At 34.3% G+C, this 15,640-nt stretch overlaps 2 protein-coding genes and 1 long non-coding RNA gene across 4 annotated transcripts; 2 read left to right on the forward strand and 1 right to left on the reverse strand.

Annotated features, from left to right (window-relative positions):
• LOC107619718 lies at positions 234–3,536 on the forward strand. Of its 2 annotated transcripts, none has more exons than XR_001615758.2 (2): positions 234–1,060; positions 3,327–3,536. It is a non-coding gene; the product is annotated as an uncharacterized LOC107619718 (long non-coding RNA). The 2 variants fall into 2 exon arrangements; XR_001615759.2 differs by having other exon boundaries at positions 626–1,060; positions 3,341–3,536.
• Positions 4,133–11,758, forward strand: LOC107619128 (epoxide hydrolase A). The gene is made up of 3 exons (XM_016321352.2): positions 4,133–4,777; positions 11,004–11,248; positions 11,365–11,758. Exons 1-3 carry the CDS (start codon positions 4,304–4,306, stop codon positions 11,612–11,614), a joined length of 969 nt encoding a protein of 322 aa, XP_016176838.1. The 5' UTR covers positions 4,133–4,303; the 3' UTR covers positions 11,615–11,758.
• LOC107618985 (60S ribosomal protein L18) lies at positions 12,786–15,126 on the reverse strand. Its single transcript, XM_016321183.2, has 5 exons — positions 14,969–15,126; positions 14,776–14,865; positions 13,585–13,713; positions 13,295–13,477; positions 12,786–13,178 (listed from the first exon to the last, which is right to left on the reverse strand). The coding sequence occupies exons 1-5, from the start codon at positions 14,969–14,971 to the stop codon at positions 13,020–13,022; spliced, it is 564 nt and encodes a 187-aa protein (XP_016176669.1). The 5' UTR covers positions 14,972–15,126; the 3' UTR covers positions 12,786–13,019.

A 15,640-nucleotide genomic window follows, 5' to 3' on the forward strand; every position in this document is an offset into this window, starting at 1 on the left:
ATAAGCTTTAATTTGAATATTTAGATTTTGAACTTTATTTTATGAATAAAAAAAAATTAGTTTGATAACCTCTCATTCTTAAATTAGAGTATTTATTAAAAAATAATAGTATTTTTATTGATAATTATTGTTGGATTAAAATTGATTTTTAATTACTATATTATTCTTAGTTTTATTAAAATTACAAAATTACCCTTATATATAAATTTACCCTAACCTGAACACACAACACACTCACCCTTCACTCACTGACCCTAGTCGCCACTCTCACTCCCTCAACACACCCACACACACAGAGAACAGAGAGGGGAAAAGAGAAGAGAGAGGAGAAGAAGAAGAGAAGAGAAAGGAGAGGGAGACGGCGTGGTGGGCGTCACTGCCACCATCGCCTCCACTGTGCCGTCAATAGGAGAGAGTTCACAGAGAGATCTCGCATTGAGGGAAGAGGAGCTGTCGAGCCACGCGTCGCCATCGTCCTTGCGTCGCCGTTGTTACCGCCGAGGAGGTAGAAGACGCTGAGAAAGAAGGGCACGACCTAGTGACAGGGAGGGAGGACTGCTGCCATTTTGCCTTGTCGCCATCAAGCTCCTTCATCTCGTCGTCACCGTCACGTCTGTCGTCACCGATGGGTGAGTCTGCCGTTGAGCTGGTCACCGGAAAGAGAGAAGGTGACGGTGGGGGTATTGTCGCTACGGTTATCGTTGTTGTGGAAGGAGGTTGCTGCTAAGCTGCATGCGGCTGTTGGAGCTACACCGTTGTCGTCGCCGTTACTGGGGATCCTCGGAGTCAGCTGCCAAAGCTGCGGTTGCTCTGTTCTTAATTTTTGTAATACAGTAAATGTCTCTACTCCGAAAACCCTTTTAGTCATTGTTTCGTTATATATTGTTGAAGTTTCTGCGGCGTTATTGCGATAGGGTTGAGTTGCGATTCTTGCATGCCGCGTTTGGAGTTGCTGTTGTTGTTGCAGAAGCGGTATGAAGTTGCGGTTGTGGTTGTCGCTGTTGTGGGCCGAGAAAAAGGGTTTTGCTGCGTTTATTAATTACCGAGATTGACAATCGAGGTGGGGGACTTTTTTTTAAAACTATTTTATTATAAAAAATTGTTAAAAATCGATATTGTCATGAAAAATATATTTTTATGATTTCGTAAGTCTTATGGATTAAATTGACCTATTTTGGATGAAATGCGTTGTTTGCTTAATGGATATATTGATTATTTGAGAAGGTTGTATAATCTGGTTAATTGATTGATTTTTGTTGAGTTGATGATTGTTGAATTGGTCTCTTAATTTACCGAAATTGATTGGTTGTTGAGATTTTGTTATGTTGATTCTTTGATTTGGCGTTGGATTGAAATTGGTTTGATAACGTGTGTTTTTGTAAGTTGATTAGAAAGTATCAAATGCTGGAAATCCTAAATGAAATTGATTTTCTTGATTTATTGGAAGTGAAGTGACTTTTGAAAATGATTGAGATTTGGGAATGAGTTGATATTGAAATTGGATTGAATTTTAAAATGATTTTATATGTGAAAATGGTTTGACATTAAAAATGATTTAGTTTTGAACTTATTGGAAAGGATTGAGAAAAGGTTTTGTTAGGATCCTTGAAGGGGGACAAAAGTCTGAGTTTTAGAAGGGATGCTGCCAAAATTTTATGAGAAATTGAAAGTTTTATTTTGGTTAAATTGATTAAAGAACTATTTTATTTTATTTTGATTTAACTAAAGGAAGGAGTACGTATTGAGGCGTTTTAACGAATTTTTAAGTATTATTGAAAAATAAGCAACTATGTTTCAATTAGGATTTATAATTGAAAATTTAAAATGGTTTTAAAACTTTTGGTAACAGCTTTTTAAAACTTAAAGTGAAGTTAAAGTTAGTTTTGAAAAAATCGGTTCTAAAAACTTGTTTTCAAACGAAAGTGAGTTTTACTCAATTAAATCTAATTTAAGAGTTATGTTTTTGGGGATTTCAAATGGATCTGAAGGGACGAATTATTGAAGTCTGTTAAACGATTTTTTTTAATCTTTTGAAAGGAGTTAAATTTGAAATGATTTTAAAGTTAGCTCGAGGATTTTGGTTAAGTGAGAAATGAGTTTTATGAAAGAAAAACTGGTTTTAAGCGAGATTGTTTTGAAGATTTTGGAAAAATGTCATAAAGAAGTGGTATTGGTTTTAAAAGTAAAGGATTTGAGAAAAATGTATTGAATGGTGTGTTGTAAGAAAAGTGGGAATGTTTTGAACTTCAGAATGAGATTGAAATCGGTTTAAGGAGTATTCTTGTGATTGAAAAGTATGGTAAACACTATATCCCAAAAGTGTGTTGGGCAGTATATCCCTGATGGATGGTGATTGTGATAATGATGAGGTTTTAATTGAGAAATGATAATATTAAGTTACGATTTTGCTTATGATCTTGACTATGCTTGATTTTGATTATGTTATAGATGAATTTGATGAAGATAATGGTTATGATTGAAAAGTGTGTCGGGCACTATATCCCTAGAGTGTGACATGCATTATATCCAGGTTCTGTATTCTCTTGGTGTGTGAAATGTGCCGAGTATTATATTCCAAGAGTGTGTTGGACACTATATTCCAAAAGTGTGTTGGGTATTATATCCCTAAAATGTGCCGGGCACTATATCCCAAGAGTGTGTCAGACACTATATTCCAAGTCATACAAGAGAGAAGATATTCGAGTTAGCTATCGGAGGTGTCAAGTTTTGGCAATATAACCGACGTATGAGCTCATGACCAATAGGATAGGCATGCATCATACTGCATTTATTTGCTATTGTTTGGTTGTGCTTAAGTGTTTTGGTTGCCTATCTGATGAATTCTGTCTAACTGTTAATTGTGGTACTTACTATAACTGTTTTCGGATTGTGTTTATGTTGTATTATTTGTGTCTGTGATTGGTTCTGTCTTGAGACTAAGTATTGGTGAATGAATTGATGCTTTCAATAATAGTGTGGTTGATATTATTTGGGTCGAAGGCCCTGATTTGGTTTTATTGGGCCAGAGGCCGTGGTTGGTTTTATGTGGACCAGAGACCGGAGTTAGTTTTATTTAGGCTAGAGGCCATGGTTGGTAAGATGGGTACGAATTGATTATGTTATGGGATATTATTTGAGTTTTGAAATTTTTTTAAATCGAATAGTGAAAATTCTGGATGATTATTTGTTATGATCTTTGAAAAAAATTCATAAGACGAACGATGATTATTGCTTTTGAAATTCATTCTTTTTATACACATCCTCTTATGACAATTTTTAAACCCTCTATTGAGAACCTGGAAAAACGATGTTCTCACTCCTTACAGACTTCTCTTTTCAGGACGGACGAGAAAGCTTACGGAATTTTAATTTGCTGAATTCTTAGCTATGCTGTTTCTGTTTATATACATATGTTATGCATTTCCCTCGCTTTTATTATTATATTCTTGTAAGAGGGATAGGAGTCGTGATTGTAATAATATGTATGTATATAATATTTGTAAGCTACTTGTGTAAGAAGTGTTTGTATATCTATATATGCATATTTGTTTTCAAGAAAAAGAACTTTCAATTTTTCAAAGAAAATAGCGATACGATTTCGAATCAAAGGCTCTATTTTATTATTGAGAAATAAGAATATTGAAGTCATCATAATATTCTTGCTATCAGAATGACGCAATCAAAAGCGTAATATTTCAGTAGCAAAGATATTACACTAGTTTACTTTTATTTCTTTTTTCCGTGTATATTTGGCATGGAAGATACTAGCTATTTTTTTTATTATGAAAGTAAAAATAGTGATATACTTTAATATTATAATTTTTTGTATTTTTTAAAATTATGAAAAATGCACAAATCCGAGGACCCAAATTTTGTAATTCAAATTTTTTAATTTTTTTAACACAAATCGAATGGTCTAATTTGTGTACCTCTCATAAATTAAACCGTCCAATTTATATAGTTCTTCTCATAAATTAAACCGTCCAATTTATATAGTTCCAAAAATCAGACGGTTCGATTTTCTATACCTCTAATAATCGCTCTAATTAAACAGTTTTGTTTTTAAAAATAAAACTCCAAAAAAAACACCGTTTCACTCCAATATCAAAAATATATCAAAAATAAAAAATTACGAAAATACCAGCAACATACTAACATCGAACAAATTTGCTGTCACGACTCACGAGTCTATTTTAGCGCTCTGTGGTTTCTGTACGTACTTATGACAAATTAAACCAACACAGAAGTTCGTCAAAAGTAAATACCAAACACACCGGAAAAAAAGAAAGAAACAAAACACAATATGGATACCATAAAGCACAGAACGGTGGAAGTCAACGGCATAAAGATGCACGTGGCGGAGAAAGGAGAAGGCCCGGTGGTTCTTTTCCTGCACGGCTTCCCGGAGCTGTGGTACTCGTGGCGCCACCAGATATTGGGCCTCAGCTCCCTAGGCTACCGCACTATAGCCCCAGACCTGCGGGGCTATGGTGATACGGAAGCACCGGGGTCGGTGACGAGCTACACGTGCTTCCACCTGGTGGGTGATGTGATAGCTCTGATTGATTCTCTTGGCGTAGAGAAAGTGTTTGTGGTCGGACATGATTGGGGGGCCATCATCGGTTGGTACCTCTGCTTGTTCCGACCGGACAGAGTTAAGGCTTATGTTTGCCTCAGTGTCCCTTTCCGACCGTTTCTTGGAAGAGACCCAAAAATCAAGACGGTTGACGGTTTCCGGGCCGCATGTGGAGATGATTTTTACATATGCAGGTTCCAGGTAATATACATGAGATGATGATTTTATTAATTTTAAATCTAAGAAGAGTAAATTGCATTGTTTATCACTGATATTTTTAATATTATTTCTAACTTCTAAATTATTGCAAGTTTGCATATATATTTGGAAAACATCTAGAAATCAATTTTTTTAACCTACAATTAATTTTTTTTTTTTTTTACTTCTCTCTGCAATAACAAGTACAACTCAGATCCTTTAATTTTTTTATTTTTATTTTATTCGTCGGTTATTTGTTTAAAGAAAATGTAGAACACATGTTCACTTAAATATTTGATAATTATTAAGGGATTTGAATCCTCTAAATTTTGAATTTAATTTTAGAGGATCAAATATAATCTATTACTATTTATTTTATGGAAGTCACTTAGATAAAGACGCCTAAAACGCCTAAAACGTCTTTTTTTAAAGATATTTTTTAATAATTTAAATGTTCTTATTTTATATATATATATATTAATTTTAAAAATATATATATATTAATTTTAAAAATTCTAAATCCTAATCCTACGATAGAAAAATAAAAGATTAAAATTTAGGATTCTCAAAATTAATATATATAATAGAAGTATTTTAGTTATTTTCTATAATAGGGTATTGTAGTCATTTTCTATAAAAAAAATATTAATTTAGACCAGTTCAAGATTGCATGTGCATTTTTTTTTATATTCATATTATCAATAAATATATTTTTAGCCAAACATAAATTTATTATGAATAAAAATATGAATGGTTTATAAATGTTATGTAGTTTTACATATGTTTTTTCTTTTAATGAACATCGGGACAGAAACGTCCAAAAAATAAGAAAACTAAATAAAAATTACTCTAAAAAGAGTCATACCTATAGAATTAGCATGAAAAGCTAAGAAAATACAAAAAGGTAGATTGAAAAAAATATAATAGTCAAATGAGAGATTATGACTAAAATGAGATAACCTATCAGCACAAGTATTTACTTTCTGAAATTGGTGATGAATATTCCAGCAAGTAAACCTGTTGCATCTGTTTTTGATAGGTTTAAATAAAATATGAAAACATACAATTTTATAAATTATTAATTTAAATTATATCTATTTAAATTTTAAATTACAAACTAATATAAATTTTATAATTTAAAAATCTAATTATTTAAATAAAATTAAATTGATTAAAAATAAAAATATATTAATACAATTTAAATCGTATTAAAACATAAACAAATTTGCTGAGTCCATAAACAAATTTTACGTAAATAAATAAGTTTAGTTAATGTGATAGGTGAATTTTGTAGAAACTTTATGAAAACACGATAAAAAAATTAAATCCTAAAAAATAACATGATTTTTTTTAGAATTAATTTTTTTATATTTTATAATAGAAATAAAAATCTGATTAACATTGAGCTGGTCCAATATTTTAGATAATTTTATTTTTTTAGTGTAATTCGAATTGGATCCCTTATAATTCGAATGAGTGTAATTCGAACTACCCTGGGTCAACCTACATGCATAATTCGAATCAGGTAAGTTCGAATTACGTATCAATTTTGGCTGCATATTTATTACTATTGGTTTGTAATTCGAATTAGTTTGATTCGAATTATATAAAAACACGCTTCTGGTTGATCCATGTTACATTTTTTGCTTTGGTTGTTGAATCATGTAATTTCTCCTCAATTCTGATTTAATAGTGTGATTTGCCCTTATTATTTAAAAAACTCTCTTCCTCACTTGCCATTATAAAATACTTCTCTTCAATAGTTTGAATCTCACTCATATATATATATAATTTTTCTCTCCATAAACCGTGATATCCTCATAAACCGTGGTGACCGGCCACAGTTTCTACCAAACTTTTCTATGCATATTCTGTGGTAAGCAACTACGGTTTATTCTCAATATTTCCTACAAATAAACTATGTTTACCTTCCACGGTTTACGTTTAAATTGAAAACTGTGGTTACCTATCACAGTTTACATAATAATAAAACAGGACATTCATGTAAACGAATGGCAAATATTGTAAGAATCTTTTCAAATATTTTATTTGAATAAAATGTCATAAAAAATACTTGTGAGTTATTTTATTCCTCGTTTTTACCAATAAGTTTTCATTAATGTAACGTTACTATTTGTTTTCAGTCATACTCTATTAATATTACTCTAATCAATCATAGAGATTAGAGAGAATAAATAACAACAACAACAATAAAGCCTGGTCCCACTAAGTGGGGTCAGCTACATGAATCAAACGACGCCATTGTGCTCTGTCATGTATCATGTCTACAGAGAGACCGTTTACATGTAGATCTCGTTTGACCACTTCATGGATGGTCTTCTTAGGTCTTCCTCTGCCTTTCGCCCTTTATCCATCTTCCATCTCATCCACCCTCCTGACTGGATGTTCTATCGGTCTTCTTCTCACATGTCCAAACCACATGAGACGCGATTCAACCATCTTTTCCACAATGGGTGCTACTCCAACCCTCTCCCTTATATCTTCATTCCTTATTTTATCCAATCGCATATGACCACTCATCCATCTCAACATCTTCATCTCTGCCACACTCAGCTTATGTTCGTGCTCTCCTTTAGCAGCCCAACACTCCGTATCATACAGCATAGCCGGTCTTATAGCGGTGCGATAGAATTTATCTTTAAGTTTTAAAGGCACTTTTTTGTCGCATATAAAACCAGATGCACTCCGCCATTTTGACCAACCTGCTTGGATCCTATGATTTACATCATGTTCAATCTCTCCATTATCTTGTATGATGCACCCAAGATACTTAAAACTTTTAACTTTTCGTAGGATGTTTTCTCCAATCTTCACCTCTATATTGGGGTTTTTCCTTCTCAGACTGAACTTACATTCCATATATTCCGTCTTGCTACGGCTTATGCGCAGACCATACACTTCTAGAGCTTCTCTCCATAACTCCAACTTCTTATTTAGGTCTTCCCTTGACTCTCCCATAAGGACGATATCATCGGCAAAAAGCATGCACCATGGCACAGGCTCTTGGATATGCTCTGTGAGTACTTCCAAGACTAGTGTGAAAAGGTATGGACTTAAGGATGATCCCTGGTGTAATCCTATACCAATAGGGAATTCCTCTGTCACACCACCTTGAGTCTTCACACTAGTTGTGGCCCCATCATACATGTCTTTAATTGCTCGAATATATGTGATCCTTACTCTCCTCTTTTCTAAAACCTTCCATAAGACCTCCCTTGGTACCCTATCATATGCTTTTTCCAAATCAATAAACACCATATGTAGATCCCTTTTATTACTACGATACCTCTCCATCATCGTTCTTAATAGGTATATCGCTTCAGTGGTAGATCTGCCTGGCATAAATCCAAATTGGTTCTCTGTTATTTGTGTCTCTTTTCTCAACCTCCGTTCTATCACCATTTCCCATAACTTCATAGTATGACTCATAAGCTTAATCCCTCTATAGTTTTCGTAACTTTGTATATCCCCCTTATTCTTGTAGATAGGTACCAAGGTGCTCTTTCTCCACTCATCAGGCATCTTCTTTGACCTTAAAATCTCATTAAAAAGCATGGTTAACCAGTTGATACCTTTTTCTCCAAGACCCTTCCAAACCTCAATCGGAATATTATCAGGTCCTACTGCCCTGCCATTTTTCATCTGCTTTAGAGCCTCTTTTACCTTGAAGTCTCGAATCCTTCGATAGTAGTCAAAGTTTTGATCTTCTTCCCTTGTGCATAATCGACCAAGGTTCGGAAGAGTCTTTTGTCCCTCATTAAATAACTCGTAGAAGTAGCTCTTCTACCTTTCATTAATCTTCTCCTCTTGAGCCAATACCTCTCCATCCTTATCCTTTATGCACTTAACCTGATCCAAATCTCTCGTTCTTCTTTCCCGACTCTTTGCGATTCTATATATACCTTTTTCTCCTTCTTTCGTGCCCAAAGACTGGTAGAGACCCTCATATGCTCTTGTTCTTGCTTCACTTACAGCCACTTTTGTCTCTTTCTTAGCCGCCTTATATTTTTCCCAATTATCTGCATTGCGGCATAAAGACCACTCTTTAAAGCATTCCCTTTTTATCTTTATCTTTTCTTGTATACTCGCATTCCACCACCAGGACTCCTTGTCTCTTGGTCCTATTCCTTTAGATTCACCAAAATTTTCTTTTGCTGTTCTTCTAATAACTTCTGCCATCTCCCTCTACATCTTTTCCACGCTTCCATTCCCATCCCACTTTGCCTCTTCTCCTACCCGTCTTAGGAAGCTTCTTTGTTCCTCACCTTTCATTCGCCACCACCTTGTCCTTGGGTTCTTCGTATGATGTCTTTTCCTCAACTTTTGCTCAACGCGAAAATCCATGACGAGCACCCTATGTTGTGTTGTCAAACTCTCTCCCGGGATAATTTTACAGTTAATGCAAAATTTCTGGTCGACTCTCCTCAACAAGAAGAAGTCGATTTGAGAGCTTGTCATGCCACTCTTATAGGTTATAAGATGTTCGTCTCTCTTTTTAAAACATGTATTTGCGATGAGAAGATCAAAGGTTGAGGAAAAGTCCAAAATAGTTTTACCCTCGGCATTGATCACCCCGAAACCATGGCCTCCGTGAATACTCCCATATCCAGTCACTTTTCTCCCAACATGGCCATTTAAATCTCCTCCTAAGAAAATCTTATCTCCCAAAGGTATGCCTTGAACCAAACTCTCTAGATTCTCCCAAAACCTTATCTTGTGTTGTTCGTCCGAACCCACTTGCGGTGCATAGGCGCTAATCACATGGAAAGCACCTCCCTCCACCACAAGTTTGATAGAGATGATCCGATCTCCCACCCTCTTGACATTCACTACGTCCTTCTTCCACTGCTTATCCACAATTATTCCAACCCCATTCATATTCTTCACCTTTCCTGTATACCAAAGTTTGAAACCAGAAGTATCCAACTCCCTAACCTTTGCACCAACCCATTTCGTTTCTTGTAGGCACATAATGTTAATCTTCCTCCTTATCATGGTGTCCACCACCTCCATGGACTTTCCTGTTAGAGTGCCTATGTTCCATGTCCCAAATCTCAACCTTCTATCGCTTCGACATTTACCTTTTACCTTGTGAACTAGCTTATTTACCATCGTCCGTTCACGAAAACGCGAGAACCCTTGCTCATTTAACACTACATCCGGGCACCGATGCAGCGGCTCTTGCTTTGACACCGTACTCGAGCCATACGGCGCGTTGCTTCCGGGCAACGACCTAGCTTTTGCGCAATAATGTCTTTGATTCATGTCATGGGGGTTCGGCTATATTTTTATGTTGGTTGCCGAAGACCTAACACAACCCTCCTCCTTTATACGGGTTTGGGACCGGCTATGTACCGCAAGTGTAACATAGGCGGAGTGGGATAAAATAGTTAAAATAGTTACTCAATAGAGGGAATAAATGGATAAAATAATTTAAAATAGTTACTCAAATTAATTTATAAGATTTTAAAATTGGACTCTCAAATTTTAAAATATATAAATTAATCTTTAAAGTTTAATTCATTACTCAATAATAGAAAATACTAACATAGTATTAACTCGTGTGTTAAATGTTTTTGTGTTGCGAGTTTTACAAATCAATTCTTCATTGTCACCGCCGCCTCTTTCCCATTCCCAACTTCCTTTCTATACTCCTCCATCCCCTTGCTCCTCTTTTTCACTATCGCCTCCGTCCTCTCCTATATTGCTTCCTCCTATCCCTCTTTTACCACGACCATCTTATTTCCCTCTCCACTCTCTGCTTTTCTAAAGGATAGCTTTGCAAATGAGTTATGTTACGTGTACACTAAAATTAGCAACAAAAATTAGTTATCAGTATAAAATATATGCTGGGATACAAATATACATTAAAAATAAATTAAACTATACATATATTTATACACAAATACATTGATAATCGATTTTAATGACTGATTTTAGTGTATAAATAATATTTTTATTTGTAAATTTATTTTAAATATTTGTGGCTTTAAAATTTTTTGATTATTTTACATACAATCAATTACGTATTGTTATATAGTAAAAATAATTAATTTTTAAATTTACTACTTAAAAAGATTATTTAAACACATGAATTTGATTAGACAATCATGTGTATCAAAATTAAACTCATTATTAGATGTGAAAAATATTCTACAAAAAATAACCTTTTTTTCCCCTTCTATTTTGTTGAATATTGACCTTACAGGAACCAGGGAAGATGGAATCTGAGTTTGCTCGAGTTGACACAGCTTATCTGTTCAAGAACATACTTACAACTCGCTTAACTGAAGCCCCAATATTTCCAAAGGGAGAGTACGGAAATGGTTTTAATCCAAATCCTCAAGAGACATTGCCCTCTTGGCTCTCAGAACAAGATATTGCTTATTATGTCTCTAAATTTGAGAACACAGGCTTCACTGGAGCTATAAACTACTATAGAAATCTCAACATGTAAGTGTGTTCATCTCCTCTTTATTCTAGTATAATAGTTTAAGATCAGAGCTTCTATAAAAGCAAAAGAATTAGTCATGTATTTATGTTAAATAACAAATTCAATTTTGTTGCAGAAACTGGGAACTAACAGCACCATGGACCGGGGTAGGAATCAGCAATGTGCCAGTGAAGTTCATCATAGGTAGTGTGGATTTGGTGTACAATTTCCCAGGGGTGAAAGAGTATATTCACAACGGTGGTTTCAAGAAAGACGTGCCTAATTTAGAGGAAGTGGTTGTGCAAAACGGAGTGGCTCACTTCAATAATCAAGAAGCAGCAGAGGATGTGAACAACCACATTTACCAGTTTATTAACAAGTTCTAGTCTTGAACCATTCATCTGGTTCATACTTGATGTTTAGACTTTAGATACATTTTCTGATGCTTGCTTGAATAAGTTGTGATTGCCAGTTACGTTTGCATTGGCAACCTCTTTGCTTTTAGCTTCATCTGAACTCTTTTCTTTTTATTTCCTTTTTTGACGAGCCAACGCCATAATGGAAACATGTTTTCATCAAGTTGTCTTCAACTATGGACCCTGATGATAGTTGGTATTTTCACAGTATCATCTAGGTTTATGTTATAGTTAGTCGTTGATATTATAAAAACTTAATAGGAACATAAGTAAAGTTTTATATTTATAAGAACTAAATAGATATTTTAAATGCTTTAATTTTATACTATTAATAAAGGGGTAAGATAATTACTTTTATTCACATTTCCTTGAGCTCATTAAGGGTTAATTTTGAGGATTAACCTCGTTATTTCACTATAAGTTTCTCCTATAAATAAAGAGGCAAGAAGCCTATAATAGAAACTAACTTGAGTTAGTCATATAGTTAACTCTCAGTCTCTCACTAGTCCAGTTTAAATAACTCAGTAACTAAAAATGAACTGGATCTCAATTTCACATATTAATCTGACTTATGGAATTAAAAAACATCATAAAAAATAAAATAAAAACAAAAAAACACCTAGAATAGAACAACTACTTTTAGTTGACACTAATTCATTATCAATTAAATTTTTATTATTATTACATGAATAAAGAAAATGCATAATTCGTCGGGTTCAAATGACTGAAATTAATAAATTTTAATAAAAAGCCGCCACCAAGACAGCTTTGATACTTTTATTAAACCAAGATAATTTTATGCAATTGCAAATTACTAAAAAATATTCCTAGCGAATCACTATTTGAAAGACGACCAAGAAACTCTAATAATAAATAATCTTAGAAAGTTTGATATCCTTTAATCAAATGATTTGTCAACCCATATTTCAAAACTTGATTTGGGCACTGAATAGCAAAGTATAAAATGATAAACTTATTGTCTTCATCTGTTCCTAGAGTAAAACCCATTTTTCGCTCTATACCCTTCGATGATTAAAGCAAAATTTGAATATAAAAAGTTTTACTACCTCCGTCACCTAATTCGCCAAAAAAATATGAATGAATGCTTTGTTTTCATGGGTTCCCAAACATGCTCCAAGTTAGTATGTCAACGTTTAGTTACGTCTGAATTCCAAACTCTCAACATCAAAACTTAGTTGATAGTAAGCATACGTTACACTTCAAGAGAGAGGAAGGCGAGAAACAAAAAAATCATCATAAGTTAAGAACGTAAACAACAACTTGAACACTCTTATCACTGTCTATGATATTGGAAAAATATGAATGTCAAAAATAATAGCACAAGTAGAGAAATAGGGATAGAAAGATCATCATATCAAACCCTAAACCCTCTGCTGTTCCTCCTTCCTCTAGCCTTCTCAAACTTCCTTCCCTTTGATCGCACATAAGGCTTGGTGTGGCTGTGTGGCACACCAGGTGCGGGACCAAAGTGCTTCACGGCTTCTCGAGCATTCTTCGGGCCTCTAAGAAGGACCTGCTTCCAAGAATTTTAGATTAAAAATTGACATTCATAAAAGTGATACGTGTTAGATATGCGACAAATTCGACAAAATATAATGACGATTGGCATAGAACAGTATCCACACATACCGTGTTCTGTCCAAGAGGGGCCCTAAGAGCCAACTGATCGAATGTAATGCATTCACCACCAGCCTTCTCTATTCTTGCACGAGCAGTCTCAGTAAACCTGAGTGCGGTAACTTTCAAGGGTGGAACATCATATACACGAATATCATCAGTTATAGTCCCAACCACCACTGCAATCTTACCTTCCTGCATGAATTAATTCGATAATTAAATCAATCCACAATAACACCACAAAAGTACGTATAAAACCAAATAATAATAATAATAATAATAATAATAATAATAATACACACCTTCCCCTTGGTATACTTAATCAGCCTTGACAAAGATAGTGGAGGCTTGTTAACCTTGCTCATGAACAAGCGCTTCAATATTACAGCATTGAAGTTGCTGTTAGTTCTCCTCACAAGGAACCGGTAAAGCTGATCATGTAACAACCACCATCAAAAATAAATCAATGCATTTAACAATATCAAGAAAGTACGAAAACCACAGATCCAAATAATAAATAATATTGTACTAAAGATATAAGAGCAAAATACACTAATATAGCACATAACATCTGGTTCTGAAACTAGTTATCTCCCAAATGCATGACTAACAGCGAAATAATGTAAAGGACTGGCTCCCTCAGTAAAATAAACTGAATGTCTTAATCATCTGATATCAGCATTAGCATGGTATTGGAAAAGGGCATCACAGGGAACCTATTTCTCCTTTACAAGAACAAAATTCTCATCGATAGCTTAGTTAACAGGTTCAAGTAACAACAAAGTGGCTTAGGGTCAGCCAAATATAGTTGAAACACAAGAAACAGACATATTTCGATCATGCAGAAAATCTGCCCTACCATTACCAAAACAATGCATACTACAAAGCGAAGTATTGCAGTTTCACCAAGATTAGAGTTACTGATAAGACATTTTTAAATAACCAGTGTTAAAATGGATTTAAAATTATTTAATCTCTGAAAAGTATGCANGTATCAAAAACAATTATTTTACTTTCACATTGCAAATGATACATACAATGAAATAGAGAGCAGAACTAGTTCCCTCAGTACAATAAACCAAATCTCAATCATATAGCTTCAGGTATACATTAGCATGATATAACAAAATGCATCATTGGGAACCTTTTCTCCTCTACAAGGACAACATTTTCATTAACATCCTACCTCAACAAAAAATCAAAGCGCACTTTAGGGATACAAACATAACTAAAACACACAAAAGGACTATAAAAAACATCAGTGCTAAATTGGATTTAAAATCATTCATCACCAATAAAAAAGACATGAGTTTTAGGGCTCAGACAAATGTGTGGAAAGATATATTCCCAGACCTAACGAATTTTCGAAGGTCTCATAATGAGCTGGGATCACATTTATCATCATCGTCACGAAAATAAAACACAATAGCAAATTGAAAATAAAAAATTAACAAAAGATAAAAGGCATATGCGAAAATGAACAGGTAAGTTACCTTGACCAAGAGCTTAAGGTAGATATCATTGGACTTTGGTGCTGTTCTTTTGGTCTTCTTGCTCTTACCTCCAGCCTTCAGATCGATCCCCTGTAAGTGTGTGTTCAATTCAAAATGAAGATTGGGTCAGAAAATGTGACAGATAAAACGGAAAAGAATAAACAAATTGCAGTAGAAGAGAAAGAGAAAGAACCATGGGTGCTTCGGGAGATGGAGGAGCTGCTGCTGCTGCGACTGAAGGATTTAAGATGGAGTTAGGGTTTTCGAGTTGCCTTTTGTGCTCTCTTGATGGAGGGATGAAATGGGCCAGGCTTCACTTTTGGATTCAATTTATTGGGCTATCCTCAAACTAAAGAAAAATGAAAGCATGACCTATTTGTGGTTTTGGGCAAGGGATGGCAACAGGGCTCTGTCCTCCCCGTTCGCAATAGCAAAGAAACGTCAATTCCTTTGATTAAAGTTAAACTAGGTGTTCATAGGTCGGGTGAAATTGAATTTGATGTGATTTAGATTTGGCCTAAAATATATATTGGGCTTATTTGTTAGATCCGAACTCGATTCTAGACCCAATGAAACCTACACATTTTCGGACCACGATTATATAGGATAAAAACCGGGCCGTTAACATTACTTTCTTGTAAGCTAGCATGTAAAAATATACAAATTTTTAAAACTCCAACCATTATTTGACATGGTAAAATTCATTTAGAATTAACAAGAACCAACCATTCCCTAAAATTAAAGCATAACCACAATCAATACTAATATTGTCTAATAACACAAAATATTTAAATCAATACAAATAATATAATATTATACATTAGTCTAAAGTCCTATGCATTTTAAACATAAAACATTAATTTAT

This window comes from Arachis ipaensis, chromosome B09 (genome assembly GCF_000816755.2).
Source record: "Arachis ipaensis cultivar K30076 chromosome B09, Araip1.1, whole genome shotgun sequence".
Lineage (NCBI taxonomy): Eukaryota > Viridiplantae > Streptophyta > Magnoliopsida > Fabales > Fabaceae > Arachis > Arachis ipaensis.